The sequence below is a fragment of the Kwoniella dendrophila genome, chromosome 3 (genome assembly GCF_036810415.1).
Source record: "Kwoniella dendrophila CBS 6074 chromosome 3, complete sequence".
NCBI lineage: Eukaryota > Fungi > Basidiomycota > Tremellomycetes > Tremellales > Cryptococcaceae > Kwoniella > Kwoniella dendrophila.
The window spans coordinates 1462419-1478595 of NC_089478.1; the positions used below are offsets into that span (position 1 = coordinate 1462419).

General features: G+C 35.9%; 5 protein-coding genes across 5 annotated transcripts; 4 read left to right on the plus strand and 1 right to left on the minus strand.

The window, feature by feature from the left end:
* Positions 1-521: 521 nt before the first annotated feature.
* Positions 522-3039, plus strand: L201_002839 (uncharacterized protein; the record flags this gene model as incomplete). The annotated part of the gene is made up of 11 exons (XM_066218605.1): positions 522-603; positions 665-741; positions 853-997; positions 1115-1276; positions 1382-1750; positions 1833-1898; positions 2008-2393; positions 2463-2534; positions 2598-2672; positions 2765-2857; positions 2983-3039. The coding sequence occupies 11 exons, from the start codon at positions 522-524 to the stop codon at positions 3037-3039; spliced, it is 1584 nt and encodes a 527-aa protein (XP_066074702.1).
* A 1281-nt stretch (positions 3040-4320) lies between these two features.
* On the plus strand, positions 4321-5921 carry L201_002840 (uncharacterized protein; the record flags this gene model as incomplete). Its single annotated transcript, XM_066218606.1, has 7 exons — positions 4321-4420; positions 4551-4844; positions 4947-5329; positions 5399-5470; positions 5533-5607; positions 5689-5778; positions 5862-5921. 7 exons carry the CDS (start codon positions 4321-4323, stop codon positions 5919-5921), a joined length of 1074 nt encoding a protein of 357 aa, XP_066074703.1.
* A 1030-nt stretch (positions 5922-6951) lies between these two features.
* Positions 6952-8552, plus strand: L201_002841 (uncharacterized protein; the record flags this gene model as incomplete). The annotated part of the gene is made up of 5 exons (XM_066218607.1): positions 6952-7133; positions 7225-7443; positions 7546-7766; positions 7851-8147; positions 8242-8552. 5 exons carry the CDS (start codon positions 6952-6954, stop codon positions 8550-8552), a joined length of 1230 nt encoding a protein of 409 aa, XP_066074704.1.
* A 433-nt stretch (positions 8553-8985) lies between these two features.
* On the minus strand, positions 8986-10686 carry L201_002842 (phenylalanine-tRNA ligase; the record flags this gene model as incomplete). Its single annotated transcript, XM_066218608.1, has 3 exons — positions 8986-9144; positions 9248-9645; positions 9747-10686. 3 exons carry the CDS (start codon positions 10684-10686, stop codon positions 8986-8988), a joined length of 1497 nt encoding a protein of 498 aa, XP_066074705.1.
* A 594-nt stretch (positions 10687-11280) lies between these two features.
* L201_002843 (uncharacterized protein) lies at positions 11281-16062 on the plus strand (the record flags this gene model as incomplete). Its single annotated transcript, XM_066218609.1, has 9 exons — positions 11281-11334; positions 11408-13151; positions 13208-13250; positions 13319-13479; positions 13539-14175; positions 14233-14885; positions 14966-15225; positions 15280-15809; positions 15930-16062. The coding sequence occupies 9 exons, from the start codon at positions 11281-11283 to the stop codon at positions 16060-16062; spliced, it is 4215 nt and encodes a 1404-aa protein (XP_066074706.1).
* Positions 16063-16177: the final 115 nt, after the last annotated feature.

The window sequence follows — 16177 nt, forward strand, 5'->3', positions numbered from 1 at the left end:
TGTATATCCCATGTATGGATACTGTAGTAACTGTATACCCCTGTGGACTTATTTTATTGGTGCATATGAACGAACATTGGGGGGGGTTCAGTACGCGTCAATTGAAATCTTTGGGTCGACATTACGAAAAGTTGGTTTGGCGCTGACTTTACAACAATATACAATCAAGATTTGTTATGGTTCATTTTGATTGCTTTCTCCTTTGTGTATTTGTGTATAGCTTTTCTTATTATAATTCTTTCCGCTAGTTCGCTCCTTTTGAATCTCTTCTCAGACCTCAGCATCCATCATTGATAAACCTCCACATTTGACAATCATCATGAAATACCAAGTCTGATGAAAGGAATGGATAACGATTATTTGTGTATATGTTGAAATAATTCGGACTCTTGTGCATTATAATCATTCTTAGATACCCAGATAGCAAATTTAGATAATCAATACCCCGTGGTCACACCTTGAAAAGAAATAATCTGTATGACCGGAACAAGTACGAATATAAGAAGTATAATCACTTAGTTATGTATAATAACAATAATAATCAATTAAGGAGTGTAGTTCAACATTATAGGAGGAAAGGTTTATCAAAAGATTTTATAATTAGTGAGTTCCACTGAGAAGATCAACATTTGATATGCAATTGGAAACTAAACTGTTCATCTAGGCGCATTTTCGTTTTTGGGTTTTATAGCTTTTTTATTTATTAGTTTACCTAATTTTGGATTTTTACCTAGTGATCCTGTAAGTTACTCTATTTCATCGAAATCGTTCGTTTGTAGCAGCTCTTCAATCCCAATCCCTTTTTACTTCCTCAATTAACAAGAAAATTGTGAATGCGATGTTTCACTATAGATATTAACAAGCTTAGATATTATTAAACCATCTTTATTTTGGAGTTTAAACTGTAGAACAAGATGTCATGGAGAAGGTAAATTAGCAGGTGGTTTACCTGGTTTTTATACATTTGATAAAATTTGGTATAAATCTGGATTCTTTTGTAAGTTATGATTTGAATACAACCAATAAGATCACCTAAGGATGAAATGATTGTTAATCAAAACGGAGTGATGGAAATATAATTCAAAACTAAACTTGTTGATGGTTCTGTTATTAGATATTTTCACCGATCAACCTGATCAAATCAAATTACCACCTCAAAATTCAATTTCAAGTGGATTTAATCCAATTATAATAAAACCATTATCTGAATCACCTAATCTCAAAATCAAATCTTGGTTTAGCAAGGAATCTATAAAATGTTTTCCAGATGAGACTAGTGAGCTTTCAGTTTTCACTTTAATTTTCACCCAAGTTATCAGAATACATGAACTCTTTTCCTGATTATTTCTATACTCAACCTTTGGCACTCCTTCATTGTTAGTTTGGGTCAATGCTGGTGTATCTGAACGATCATCTGAAAAAGAAGAAGAAGAATTTATTCAGGAGAAAAGGAGATTACTCCACTACAACTACAAGAGATTTAATTGGGAATATCATCACTATCATTTTTTAGCTGAAGCGATTTTAGGTGGTATAGCAACCTTAGATGTTGTTAGAAATAATAATACATCAGATCGACATCATGATAAGCCCAAAGTGAATAAGTTTAGTTGGAATTTTGGATATAGTAATACTGGTGAAGATGAAATTCGGCCAGAAGATAAACAATGGCTTTTCATACCTTGGGAAACTGAATGGCAGGATCCATATGGATTGAATCAGCCTATAGTAAATGGCCTGTTCCATAACCGTGAGTTACCTGATAATCATATCTGTCATCGTAAATATGGCTATATGAGACTGATAAAGGCATGAAATTGCGTTCTCGATAGATTTTGTGAATAGTGCATTATTATCGAAATTCACAGAGAACGATCAGTGGGTTGGATTTGAAAGACGTGAGTCATATTGTCTGAATCATCAAAAAATGGTCAAATGCCACGTCTGTCGATTGCACACAATGGGTAAAGTGATTTTAACGATTTCCATTGTTTTCCTTTCTTATAGTCGCAATCATTGATAGATGGGCATCGCATCGATATAATCCAAAATCAAATGAATGGAATAAAATGGCTTTAGATGTATTTTCACTTTTACCTGCATCTTCATCAGGTGCAGCAGAATCAATATTTGAACCATATAGAAATAATTTTTTAGAATATATGCATATAAAGAATAAACATAGGAAAGAAAAAGGAAAATCAATAAATGAATTACCGAAAATCATTCATGTTGATAGAGGACATTCATCAAGACATTTAACAAATCAGTCACATTATAATATAATTTCAACATTAGAAGAGTTGAATAAAGAAGGAAAAGCGAATTGTGTTATTGGGAAATTAGAAGATATGGATTATGTTGATCAGATTAAATTGTTCGCTGATGCTGATGTAAGTAAAAACCCTTCAAAATATCAACATATCTGTAGGTAATCGTTGATATAAGGTTTGATGGAATAGATTATTATTGGTGTTCACGGCAACGGATTAACACATCAAATGTGGATGCCTTCTGGAGGTATATTAATAGAGGTAAGTCTTCTTCGCATAACAAACATTCTTACTGTTTGTCGGATCTAACATATCATTTGATAGATTTTCCCACATGGTGTGTTTTTGAGAGACTATCAAGTAATAGCTCAGGTCATGGGTCATCAACATATAGCGATAGTAAGTGCTCAATTTTATTTGAGCAAGATCTACTATTCGTACTTTCAGTCATCTAGTTAATAACGGATATGTTTGTCTTGTTTTTCCAATAGCTGGATAGTAAAATCTATACACAAGAAGAATGGGAAAGTGAACCAGGTAAATTATTAGCTAGTACAGGTCAAGCGAATGATCAAAATATACATGTAAGTTAATCTACGTACACTTCTACAATGTATATCCCATAGGGGAGATCGTCGACGTACCGACTTGCGGATTGTAGAGAGATTACTGTAGATAACTTACAAAGCTTTTAACTTTTCATCCGCAGTTAAATAAGGGATTTATCGGAGATTTACTAGAGACTAAATTGTTAGAATTGCAGTGATAAATAATTAGAGGATGATTAAGATACGATTGAGATGTTGTAAAATATATACGAATTGCATACATACATATACACTTGCACTTACACTTAGATATGTACATACTTTGCATATATATAACAACATGAGGCAATAGAAAAAAGTATAGATCCCATGCCGAGAAACTGGTACTTATACTGCAGTGTGGCGCTTAGACGATCTCGGTTATGATAGTTGGTGGTCCTTGGCATAACACATTCACGAAGGAAGAAAACCCTGGATAACCTTATTAAGCGCAGGGTTATACAGTTATTCAAAACCTTTCCATACAGCACTGTATGTACCAAGGGGATCTCAGATCGCACGAACATGGGGTCCTAACCGAGAAAAATCCCATGAAACATGCCATACTTATATGTATATTCTTGAATACATGTCAGCAATATACTCTTGATGATTGACTATATAGATAATTACCATAACCTAAAGTGTTCTGTACCATCCATCACCTAAGACTGACATACTAAAACCAGTAGTATCTAGCGCTTGAAGATTGGAGAGAGGAAACACCCTGATGGAAAATTTACAGATATACATCCAGCGAATTAAGACGGATAGATTGTTCAGTGATTTTAGGACAATATGGATCAGACGTAAAATTCAGTTGATTATAGCTTGTAAGTCGATTTTAAAAAGCGGCGCTGTCTTTTGATATCAGCACAAACAATCTTCAATTTAATCGGGGACTCATTGTTAACCATACTTATTCCATGAATGATTGTAGCTTGTACATTACTTTTCCTGTCCATAACATATCTTTATCATTCAAAACAATATCCAATATCGATTAATTCAGTAGACTCTTCTAAATCTATCAACCTTCCATTAGGTCACAGTATTGTAGACGTAAGTGTTTAGCTTAATCGAGGGTTTGAAGATCAATGACCAGATAATATTGAAACCTCGCTCTCAATCACCTGATGAATGCTAATGTATATTTTCAACTTGCCATGTACTAGGTTGTTGGCACATCAAGGGGAGAACCCACAATACTAAAAGGTGGTATACCTGGTTTTTACGTTTTTGAGAATTTATGGTATAATAAAGGTACTTTCTGTAAGTTTGAATGGAAGAGAAAATCTTGAGCGTGTATATAATCTGGACCTGCTTTTCTCTCTTTCATAATCATTCCTGCTATTTCTACTTTTCATTGAGACTGATGCTAACCTTAGATTCTCAATTATTACTTAGACGCTTTTACGTCAACTGAAAACAACGATGATATTCCAGAAAAAGATAAGATCATGTCTGGTCCACATGATGTAGTCAGACATGCTTATGAGGATCAGAAGGAAATCATGGAGAAGCATGGAGCGGAGGTGATATATTTTGATGATAAAACAAGTGAGTGATCTATTTCAACAGCAATAATCTTCAACTTCCGTATAACAAGTCACATACATATCGGGATCTTCACTTTACAGAGCAGCTATCTGACACTTGAAACATTTCTTTTTTTTCAAACAAATCTTAGTTTTCTTAAATGATGGAGCAGATAAATGGAATTGGTCATATTTAAATTGGTTTTATCATTTAGCTGCAGAAGCTTTATTAGGTGGTATAACATCTTTAGCTGTAACTTATGATCATTTAGAAACTATACCAGATAATAAAATTGCAAGATTATTGATACCTTGGGAAGGTAATTGGAGAGATAATTATGGTATAAATGAAGCTATGATTAAAGGTATATTCAATAATGATGTTATAGAAAAAGATTTATGGAGTGAATTGAGTGATTCGAACAGATGGATTGGATTTGAAAAAGGTATGTCAAAGTTCTTCAACAAATAATGATCACTCATCATCTTTCCGTTCGAGAGAAAAAACGTAAAGTTGACCTGTCTTATTCTATTTCGTTTGCGTTTAGTCGTTATTGTTGATAGATATGCTTCTCATCGACATAATACAATTTCAAACGTATGGAATAAAATGTCATTACCAATATTTGAAGAATTATCTAAACCGCCTCCACCATTCTTTTCACCTTATAGAGAATCTTTATTATCAAATCTTGATCTCCTCAGTATACTTAAACCAACAAGATATCATTTAGGTAAACCATTAAAATCAATACCAAAAATAGTTTATTTAGATAGACAAGAAAGTACACGTAAATTATCTGTAGAAGATAATCAAGGTTTATTAGATGTTTTTGAAAATTTAACTAAACATGGGAAAGCAATTTACGAAAATCCTCATTTACCTGAATTGAGTTTCAAACAACAAGTAGAAGTTGTTAAGGATGCAGATGTAAGTGATTATCATTATACTAACTTAATTCTCCATGCCCTAATTACCGTTCTTTTCTTTAAAAAATAGATCATAATAGGTATACACGGAAATGGTTTAACCCATCAGTTGTGGATGCCAGAAGGTGGTATTGTAATTGAGGTAAGTCTCTATTTTCCGAATACAGTTGAAGGCTCTTATTGAAATCTTTTTCTTCCCTTCAGCTATTCGTGCCGAAAGCTTTTTTGAGAGATTATCAAGTATTAAGTCAAGCACTTGGTCATCGACATATTACAATAGTGAGTGTGTTTTGAATAAATCGGTATGCTTCGCGACGTATATTTACTGAAACATGATTCATCCTTGATCTTTTTTCATAGTGGGATGATCGTGAATTACCGCCAAACGAATGGGAATTGATAAAAGGACAATTGAATCCTACTATTATGCATAATGGAACATTGATACCGGTAAGTAATTTTCTCCGAACTGTCTCATCTAAACTACCCAAAAAAAAAACGGTCATTGAAAACTGAGTGATTTATTCGTTTAGCTGCAAACGGAATTTATAAGGACGCTGCTGGAAGACCTTGTGGGTGAAATGAGTAGTTGATTTTCTGCTTCAAGATGTAATGTAATTCTACAACCACAACGGATTGCCTAAACATACTGTCCATTGTAAACCAGAGCACATGGAGCCAATTGCGCATGAGAGACCACACATAAGACCAGTATGAGATCTTGTCTTAATGTAGTTGCCTATTCTCATTCAAGTTTTCGTCCCTGACGCTCAGCAATATTTAAGAAGTTGCAATTATCTTGTGATATATTCGTTATGAGTGACGGCAAGGGAATCCGTTCAAGCAGCCTAACCTATCTCACTCCATCAATCTAACGACGACGGCGCGAACGATAAGGCGTGATTAATTATCCCATGCCGAAAGAAGGACTAGTACTTGTCTGGATATGACGCCCACTTTACGGTAACTTATTTCCATCTTTCGTATCTTCCGGTTTCCCGGTACCGTTAACATGACGTCGAATTTCATCCTTTCTTTGTTGTGGTTCCAGTATTTCGTTTCAGTCTACTCCTCACATCCCACGCCATCATGTATGTTTCGCTACATCTCCTAACCAAGACCAAGTTAGAACTTATGGAACGGGAATGTATTTCATTTTCTGAAACTCCCTGAACGATAATCACTTATACAACGTTCTGGGACATCTTGACATCATATTCCCCGTTAGAACCAAAACTTATCTAATCAATTTATCTACTGTACATAGATGAAAGACCAAAAAGTGAGCTAAGCATAATTATCCTACGATTTTCAGACACCGGGTTACCTATCCTGGCGAAAGTTGATAATAATAGTAGTTATTCGTACTCATCGTCACGCTATTGTAAATATTACTGCTTGCTATACAGTACGTGTACTGTTGATCAACTATAGATCAATACTGCATGTACAGTTATACCACTTAGTTTCCGGTTCAGATGTCGTCATCGACATACGATGGTTTGTAATGTTGGAGAATGTCTACATATATATATAGATGTATAGCTTGAACAATGACCGTCTGTTACTTATCATTAAACAATCCTAACTCATAATCTTTAACACAGTCATCACCAAAACATCATGTTAACTCAATTAACTTCATTAGCTATCTTAGGCTCATTGGTAGCTGCAGCACCATCACCAAAAGTTGAACTGATCAATAAAAGGGATTCAGGAACTTATGCAAATTGTAGATCATTCAATGCTGATATCTACGCATCAACAACTCAAAATATAGATTTGAAAAGTGTAATTGGTGCACCGTGAGTCTTTTGCATTGTGATTCACGACACTCTCCTGACGCAGAAAATCTTAACAAAAAGCTAATATAACATTTTCAATTTTAATGTGTAGACCAGCAAATCAACAAGTTCTTAATGAAGCCTCAATTCAACAATTTGCAGCTGGCTCACAAGTTATGCAAAAGATTAATAATGCAACCAAAATACCTGTCAATGGTACTTATAATTTATGGTTTGAATATTGTGAACCTAAAAATGGAAATGCAACTGGAATTTTCCAAACTCATCATGGTATAGTTGGAAATGCAGGTTACTGGAATTTCCAATTAGAGTGAATTATTTATCCAGTTTCTTGATTTTTCTTTGACTGGTTGATCGAAAGAACATAATGACTAAATCGAATAATCGTTTTTTTCTTTATACTTTAATCTAGTAATTCACCCAACAACTCTTTCGCTGAAAGTGCTGCACAAGCAGGTTGGGCGACTTTATCATATGATAGATTAGGTGTAGGTAGATCAGCTAAACCAGATGGTACCAATGTTGTTCAAATTTCATATGAAATTGCTCAATCAGTTTCAATCGCTCAATCTCTTAGATCAGGTAACTTGAGTGATATTGGTAAATTCAATAAAATCGTTGGTGTCGGTCATTGTAAGTCAATTCCTCGTTAGATACTGATATCCCAAATCTGAATATGAATTAGCGATTGACCTTGTGATTTGTGATACTGAATAGCGTACGGATCAAACTTACTTACCGGAGTAGCATCAGTTTCACCAAAATCATTCGATGCAACAATTTTAACCGGTTTCACAAATAATGCAACTCAAGGTCCATTAGGTTTATTCTCATTTCAATCGACCATCGCATCAATAGCATATCCATCAAGATTTTCAAGTGATGCGAATGATTATGTTATAACCCCAAATGTTTATGTTGATCAAACTGGTTTCTACCATTATCCAAATTACACCAATGCTTCTTTATACGATTTTACTGACAATAAAGGTGAATATACTTTAGGTCAACAAAGTGAGTTTTTCAGTTCAGTCATGTTCTATATTTCATGTTATAGAGGAAAGAACTAATGATGCTCGTTCAATTCATTTTAATTTCAATCCAATAGACACAATTGCTGCTCCACTTCAACTGAAAAACAATTACACAGCACCAGTATTTGTTGTAACAGGTCAATATGACGCTCCATACTGTGCAGCAAACTGTTACGCCACTTCATCTTCATCAAATTCAACTTCATCAAGTGGTAATTCAACTTCAACACCATCTCAATTAGATACTGCAAAACAATTATTCCCATCTTCATCAAATTTCAAAACTTACGTTGTACCTGATACAGCTCATGGTATCAACTACCATACCACCGCTTATTCAGCTTATCAACAAATTATTCAATTTGTTAAGAACGCCAATGTCTAATAACCTTGGTCATACTTGTAAGTGAACGTAATCAAAAGTAAAATCATCAGGTAGAGAAGACGTAATAGGAGTTTGAGTGAAACGTAAAGAAGGCAGTAAAAGAGGACATTCATTTGAAATAGTAAGAAACTAAAGTTATTTATTTTATACATGTAGCTTAAGTAAATTCTGTATATCGTTTATAATTCGTATAATTTGTGAACATGTATCTTATAAGATGACTTCCAGTGAATCACAAAACAATATCAATCGATATAAGTGATGCTGTGTGTGATGCATGATGTATTTTACAATATGCGACGGAGGCGTGTGTTATCATAACACAATGACCTATAATAGATTCGTGAAGACATTCCGCGTCCCTTACTGTATCTACTAAGTAATGCGTGATGTTGATATTGGGGAGATCATGATCTTTTGATTATTCAACAGATTATCTCATTTCAATACCCATTTCCTCAACAACTCTTTTTTGGACTTTATCCTGTAACTCGTTAACTTCTTCATTGGATAAATTTCTATCCATATGTCTATAATTTAATCTATAACATTTTGATTTTCGTTTTGTTTTTGGATGTGTAAATTCGTCGATCTGAAATAGTAAAAGAGCAAGGCATCCTTAATTAAAATCGTGATTCCGTCTTTAGACAAACAACATTTTGAAAGAAAGCAATAATATCATTTCGAAAACTCACCAAAGTTACACTTTCAATTAAATCACCTACTACATCTCTAACAATTTCACAATAATCATTTTCATGGAAAGCTTTATATGTGTTATTATTTATTGATGTTATGGAGGATTGACCAAGATCTAATTTACCTCCTGCAGCAGAAGCACCATGATGATCCTTTTCTACTTCTTTTACCGATGACGATGATGATGTGGTAGCAGGTAACCAAAATGACATATCTTTATAACATGGTGGATATTTTGAATAAGGTTGAAAAGTTGTAATTTCACCTTTTTTAAATTGATTTAAAAATCTTGAATCTTCAGTCCAAAATAATCTTATATCAGGAATTGAAAATAATACCATTGATAATCTTTCTAAACCTAATCCAAATGCCCATCCTGATTTATCGGGTACTCCTAAACAATTAAAAATTCAAAAATATGGTCAGCGAAAGGGTATATATTATATCATTCACAAGGGCGCTTTGTAAGATGAGCTCTAGATACTATCAACTTACCCGATAAATCCAATGTCTTTTGCATGACTACACCACAACCTAACAATTCTAACCATTCACCTTGCCAAAAGACTTCAACTTCATAACTTGGTGTTGTAAATGGGAAGTAAGCTTCAATCCATCTAACTTTTAAAGGTTCACCACCTTTCTTAGCATGATGACCGAATAATCTAAATATTAAACTATTCAAAGAATTCTTCAAATGTCTAACAATTTCATCTGTATGTTGTGGAATATGATGAGGTTGATATGGATTTGTTTTTTCATTTATTTTAGTTTCATCTTCAATTAAAATATTACATTCTTTTAATTTATTTTCTAATTCTTCATTTAATTTAGATAATTGATTTAAATTTTGATTTTCCCAAATATGTGTACCTTCCATTTGATGAAAAACTGGATAATGTGAAGAATCGATTTCATCTCTTCTAAATACATCAGCGGATAATAACCATTTATTTAAATTTGATTTATAAGATTCAATTTCATGTGATGATGTATGTGTTCTTAACATATAAGTTTTATTTAAATAATAACTATCAGTCAATGATCTACCTGGATGATCGGGTGGGAAACCTAATTCATCAAAATTTTGTTTAACAGAAACGATTGATGATGATGGTATTAAAGGTTTATAATCTTTAAAATGTTCTTCAACAATTGATCTTAATATTGATATTGGATGTGAAGGTAATAAATGTAAATTTCTATCTAATTTATCTAATATATTTTGAGGTATATTACTATATTCATCCTTTTTGTATGTTACTCCATTTATCTTATATGATTCTGGAGTAGATATAGTAGATTGGTACCGAAACGAAAGGGGTAAACGTGAAAAAGGTGAACTAGCCGGTTTAGTCGGTATTATCCGTGATCTTGAACATGTTAGCAGTCGAGATGAAGACGTCAACAACCGAGGTCCTAGTCTAGAAGCCATTTTATATTGGTATAGTATGCTATTATCAACATACATGAAGTTTGTTCAAGTCGATGAGCTTGAATAAATCCCTCTATATAACGGGTACTGAGCATTCCGACTTTCAGCTTAGCTTCGCTTCAGCTCAGCGCACACGTGACAACCACGTGATTTACTGGTTGAATGCCGAAATGTCCACGAGGCTATCTAAGACCTACTAAAACGCGAATATTACAACAATTGCAAGCAAGTAAATGTATCCATTGATTATCGATATCAGAACAAGTCGAAACGAGTCTCGTTCACAACATCGATCAATATCTGGTATTTCTACTCAGAACAAATACCGCGCCTGAAAGCTCGCTGGCGAGCCTGATATCTCCATCAACATCATTGAACGCTTGGACACCTTCTGTCATTCATTCAAGCATTCGAATACCCTTATATCGGGGCTTATCATCTTCAATACCATAAACAAAGCACCGAAATCAAAGTCAAACGCGTACACAAGTGAAGAGATGATCTCTTTTATCTTTATTTATTCATTTTCGGCAATATCTTCTTCATCCTTATCCATACCCCTCATAACACCTTTCTTGGATCTTGGCAAAGACGATGAGCGATGACAATTGGAATTTCGAGACCTATCATAAGGATTTACAAGAAGCAGTAAGTCAAGATCATCATGAACATTAGAGCCATCCTTGTTACGGTATTTGCTGATCACTCCGAGCCATTTTAGTATCATGCGCTATGGGGAATGTACTCTTCTTTGGGATCTTTCCGGGAACCACATCCGAACGACTCAGGAATTCTCAAGAGGGTCATGAATGACGTACAGACTCTAATGCGAGTTTATCCAGTCTACTTTCCTGATTTTGTTGATCAGCTATGTCGAGATTCAAAAGGAAGTCAACAAGTTCAAAAGAATGAAAGTGGGAGCACGAATACAGGATTACGGAAAAGTATAGATCCATTGATCAAATTATCCTTTAAATTAGAGGAGGGGTTGAGAGGAGCTGAACTCTTCTATGATGGTGACGCTTTCTTAATGGTTTTGTGGCAGAACATGAAGCGGGTAAGTGATATATTCTGTCATCTTGATCCCCAATTCAGTGCATTGACTAATGCTCGAATAGCGGGATCATTTAATGTAGATACAGACACACCTGTATCTCCAAGCCCCAGGAAGTATCATGATAGTCCTACATCGAAGCGTACCATCCGCGTAGAAGAAGGAGGAGAAGAACCCTTGAAGAAGATACGTGTCGCGTCTCCGACACCCGTCAAGTCATCCTCCTTCAGTACTCGATCATTTTCTAAAGCTACTTCAGAATCTACTGCTTCTTCCACTTTTCGATGTGCAGGCCTATACCGGATAACAGGAGCACAGACCCCCTTTTCAAGAACTTCAACATCTTCATCGATTGAACAAACAGAATATCTCGAGACATCCTCAACCTCTTCTAGGTCATATTCAACAAGTAGTTCAACCATTACGACACCCTCGACATCCTTCTCTCTCATTCCAACAGCAGGTCCTTCGTTTTCTTCCGTTGATTCTACCCCTCAAATCGATGTTAGTGAACGTACATATGGTTCAATCAAAGTTACACATGATGATTATATAGCCTACTTAACCAGGTCGAAAGTCAACTTCTATGTTCAATGGGAATTAGAAAGGTTGATATCTCAGCATGACACTATATCTTGGAGCGACTTCGAATTTTCGGATTTTGGGCAATTGAAGGGCTTATCAACAGTGCAACAGATCACAGCCATCCACAATCTGATGGATACAATAGAAGCAAAGAATCGAAGATCTGCGCCAGTAAAATCACGAAAAATAACGATATCCGATAGGAAAGCTTTACTGTTCTCTGAAATTGATAATGAAGAAGCTTCTATAGCAGCAAATGATCTTCGTGGAATTGGAAATAATAGTATAGATTGGTCTTATGGTGGAAAAATCCAGTATGTTATTTCGGTACAGCACGCCGAAGGTGGCGAGGGATGCAGTGAATTTAAACCTGATCCACCAACAATGAGTCAAGTGAATAATGTTTACCTAGCAAGAAATCGTCAATTCACTCGATCTTCGACGTTACCTAGTCGCTCACAGCTCAAATCGGATAACCCGCTTGGTCCAGACTACGACAACGATAATCCATCGAAAACATTTCCCTTCAAATTCGTTCTTGGACCACCCGACATGCCGGGAAAGTCCTTCCGTCTAGCTAGAAGATACGGTTCAAGAAGGATTATCAGTCTCATTACAAAGGATATAACAAATCGAAAGGGAGAAAGAGAAAAGCTGAAGGAGATGCTGCTTGGAAGATGTCTAATCATCCTTGGACGTCCATATAGAGCTTTATGGGCAACTGCAGAAGGATCTGTCATGATGATTGAGACATCGGAAAAAGCTCCTGGTGTCATGTCAAAGAATCCTGATCCTAAAATGCCTAGCTTTCTAGAATTACTTTCTCGTGAGTGCCCCAAAAATCTGAAAATCGCTCGATAGCTGACACACCGTATCTACTAGAATACAATGCTCTTGAACGAAAACCTAATCAGGCTATGGCTAAGTGAGTGATATATCCCAGTTGCTATTCCAGGAAAAGTCCGCTAATCCGTCTTTTATGGTAATCATCAGGTGGGCGGCTCGTCCTCAAATTTTGTTCTCCGACTCAGTACCTGCAGCTAAAGTGGAAGCATCTGCAATTGGAGAAATACCCGATATCGTCACTGCAGAAGCTCAATTGACAAATAATCCTAAAACGGAACAGATCTTAACCGATGGATGCGGTTTGATGTGTAAGTCAGCTTTTACGTTGTCTATACGGCTGCATTGCTGATCCACATTGTGTCTATAGCTGAAAGCTTGGCCCAACGTATATACCATCATCCCTCTTTGACACTCAATAATGGTCGACCCTCGGTGATACAGATGCGTGTTGGCGGTTCAAAAGGTCTACTAGCCTTAATGTCCGCTACTCAAGCTGCTCAACATCCTGGAAAAGAGATCTTACTTCGAGATTCAATGATCAAATCACTTTCAGCTCCAGGATATGAAAGAGATCAATCACTACTCACGGTGGATGTGCTTAAATGCGAGTGTCTCAAAATTGGAACAACCCTTACGTCCGAAGCTATGATTGCTATGGTACATAATGGTGTACCAATACAAACTTTTGTCAAAATGGCTGAGAATGAAATAGACTCTGTTAGAAAAGCTTTCTTACCCGAAAAACTAGAAGGAGAGAGTTCTGAAGACGTCTTATCCAGGATATACTCAAACTGTAATGGCATGGGCGGTGTAGGAATGGAAAGAAAGAAGAGGGCTGCGCGAGACCAAGGGCAGTCACTGAGAGCGGCAGGGTTGGCCAAAGGGTTTAGTAGGGGTAATGAAGATATCGAAGCGGACGAAGGAGATGATCCGTTGATCGTCAGCGCATCACAGCGTTTCGACATAGATCCTATCAGTGGTCAGCCCGGTAGTATAGGAGAAGCGTGAGTTGCGTATCTGCTATCCGAAACTGTATAAAGCGACTGATATCGGTGTTATAGTCTTATGGAATCTGTAGCATCCGGTTTTCATCCCGCAAATTCGGCTTACCCAGCCTCCAAGTTACATCACTTGGTAGATCAGTTATCGAAAAAGATGGTCAAAGATTTTAAGATACCCGTCCCACAATCTCTAACATCATTCATTGTTCCTGATTCCCTACAAATCCTGGCACCTGACGAAATATTCATTTGTTTTTCCGGCAACGGCCCTATCAATGAGGAGTCTGGAGTACCTATTACATATCTAGAAGGCGAGGTTTTAGCGTATAGGTCACCGTGTAAAGTGCCTACAGACGTTAGAAAACTGAAAGCAGTATATAAACCTGAATTAACATATCTAAAAGATTGCATAATTCTTTCAGCGAATAGTGTTTTATGTAAACGATCACCAGCAAGTTATTTAGGTGGTGGAGATTATGATGGTGATACTCTAAGTCTGTTCTGGGATGAGAGTTTGGTTAAACCCTTTAAGAACGCTGAAGATCATTATGCTGAAACGCCGGAAGACTTCGAAGAGGAGAATTTCGATAAAGAAGTTCTCAAAGGAGTAGACTTTTTAGCTAGTATTGAGGGTTTAGAAGAAGACGAAAAGATTAGAGAGTTACAGAATTGGTTACTTAGTGCCGTGATGGGGGATGAGTTAACGGGAACATGTAAGTAGGATTCAGGTTATCAAGGATACGTGGGCATGAAATATGACCGTTCAAAACTTGAGCTAATTCTGTGTTATTAGATTCCGATTTACATGGCAATGCTGTGTACACCTTTGGCTACGATCATCCAGAGGCTATTAGATTGGCGAGGATGTTCTGCCATGTACTTGATGCTCGTAAATCTGGTCTCAGAGTCAAACCGGAAGTCAAGTTCAGGGATATGAACAAATATAAGGGAGACCTCACATGGCGACTTCGAAAGAAAGATGACGAAGATCAGACTTCTCACGTAATCAATAGACACATTCTTAAGCGGCCAATGCGTTTGGGTCCGTTTGTCGTGAGTTGTTACCAAATTATTCAATGCTGATCATTCCGCTCACAAAACTATCAGATCGATGTCCTCATGCGTAAAGGTGACGATTATCGAGAACATATGATGGGTTCCTTCTTGAGAGAACCTGCAACTCTTAACAACGAAGATTTCAGGACTTTAGGTCAAATATGGCAACGACGTACGAATCCAAAAATTCACAAAGATCCACTTATAACTGATCAATTATCGAAACTAAGAGATCATGTTGACGCATGTTTTAGTATACGTCAATCAATTGTACAGGGTAGATGTGGTAATGTAGATGAAGCATATCACGATATCATTTATGGAAATGGTCAACAGAAATTGAAAAATAAATCAGCAACTTGTAGTCCAACGAAACAACAGAAAAAAGTGGAAAATACAGAATCGAATTTAGAAAGATTGACTAAAATTAGACAATTAGCTGATTTATGGAAAAAGAATCCAAAAGAAGAAGATATATCTATTCTTTTAGATTATTGGGATGAAGATGATATCAAACGCTTGAAATTGAGTTATTTGGTCGGTATATTAGTTGGATCTACTGGTTCATCACAACATTGTCCGTGAGTGGTCTGCTATACTTTTCACACCTCATGGAAGTTGTTAAATTGTGTATTTCCCAAACATATCATCATGTTTTACATACTTGAGGATGATTGACTGATTTGATAACATGTTCATAGCTTTGATCTTGATTTTGATGGGATATGCGAGATGAAAGCTCAATTGAGTGGGCAGAAAGTCAGGACGATATTATCGTCTATTTATGGAGATCTTAAACCTGTGGCGAGAATCCAATCTGGGACTTTATCTTGATTATTGAGTAGAGTAATAGAAATTAGATACATGTAAAATGCAGTCCTACAAACTCATATGAACACAATGAAACCCTCAAAGCTATTTGTATATCATAATTATCTTCTCCTTTTTC